General features: G+C 43.0%; 1 protein-coding gene across 1 annotated transcript in view; it reads left to right on the forward strand.

Moving 5' to 3' along the window:
- LOC109545770 (medium-chain acyl-CoA ligase ACSF2, mitochondrial) overlaps positions 1–1,017 on the forward strand; it is a 3,842-nt gene extending 2,825 nt beyond the window's left edge. Inside the window, exons 7-10 of the mRNA XM_048664918.1 lie at positions 150–278; positions 330–457; positions 571–712; positions 773–1,017. Of these exons, the coding sequence (XP_048520875.1) occupies positions 150–278; positions 330–457; positions 571–712; positions 773–997 (624 nt within the window). The 3' untranslated portion in view covers positions 998–1,017. The remainder of the gene's footprint in view (positions 1–149; positions 279–329; positions 458–570; positions 713–772) is intronic.
- Positions 1,018–1,056: the final 39 nt, after the last annotated feature.

Raw genomic sequence — 1,056 nt, forward strand, 5'->3', positions numbered from 1 at the left:
AAAAACTGATGATGGTGGAAAAATACACCGAAACGTATTTTAATTGATAAATAGAGACAATAAATGACTGAAACCCAGGAATAAATTTTGATTTGCAATCGAAACACAGTCAGGAAAGTATATACAATGTTTAATTTTAATACTCCCAGTCAGTCTACGGCCTTACTGAAGTCACGGCAGTAGCTTTCCAGTCTCTTTACGACGATGACGAGCGCCAGGCCACATCCACTGTGGGCTACGTAGGTGATCATTTGGAAGTCAAAGTGATCAATGAGGAGGTGCAAACTTGAGCCGGAAGATGTTCTTGTTATACACATCAATACTTTTAGGGTCGCATTGTTCCGAGAGGGTCTCCTGGGGAATTGTGCATCAGAGGGTATTCAACCACGTTGGGTTATTGGAAGAACGAGGAGAAAACTCAGGAGCTGATTGGCGCAGATAAATGGCTTCGAACAGGGTATGGGAGTCTAAACGTGCACTAATACATAGGGTGTCTCATCAAGAGAGATCCTCTCGCCACACATCGATTTTAAATCACTGTGTATATAATCGATAGAAATTGCGTTTTAGGGATCAATTTGTACTGGATGAAAAGGGTTATGGAAGTGTGGTGGGCAGAATCAAAGAACTGATTATTCGAGGCGGCGAAAACATTTTTCCTGGCGAGATCGAAAGCCTACTGAACACCCATCCTGAAATTCTGGAATGTCACGTAAATTTCACGTCTAGCCGCATTTGAAAGCGAGTTTTCAAAACTTTTCCTACCTTCCAGGTGGTTGCGGTTCCGCACGAAAGATTAGGCGAAGAAGTGTGCGCTTGTGTACGCACAAAGTCCGCAGTGGCATTGACCCTTGAGGAGGTGCAGGCGTTTTGCCAAGGGAAAATTGCCCATTTCAAAGTGCCTTCCCGACTGGAATTGCTGGAATCGTTTCCCAAAACTGCATCAGGCAAAATCCAAAAGTTCAAATTGGTTGAAACCATAGTGGCGCAAGCCTGATTAAAGATGTATTGAAGAGATTTTTCCGTTAATTCACCTTTTCCTAGTCGAATTTTGAA

Source organism: Dendroctonus ponderosae, unplaced genomic scaffold, assembly GCF_020466585.1.
Source record: "Dendroctonus ponderosae isolate FM_Combo_2020 unplaced genomic scaffold, Dpon_F_20191213v2 Dpon_F_20191213_3, whole genome shotgun sequence".
NCBI lineage: Eukaryota > Metazoa > Arthropoda > Insecta > Coleoptera > Curculionidae > Dendroctonus > Dendroctonus ponderosae.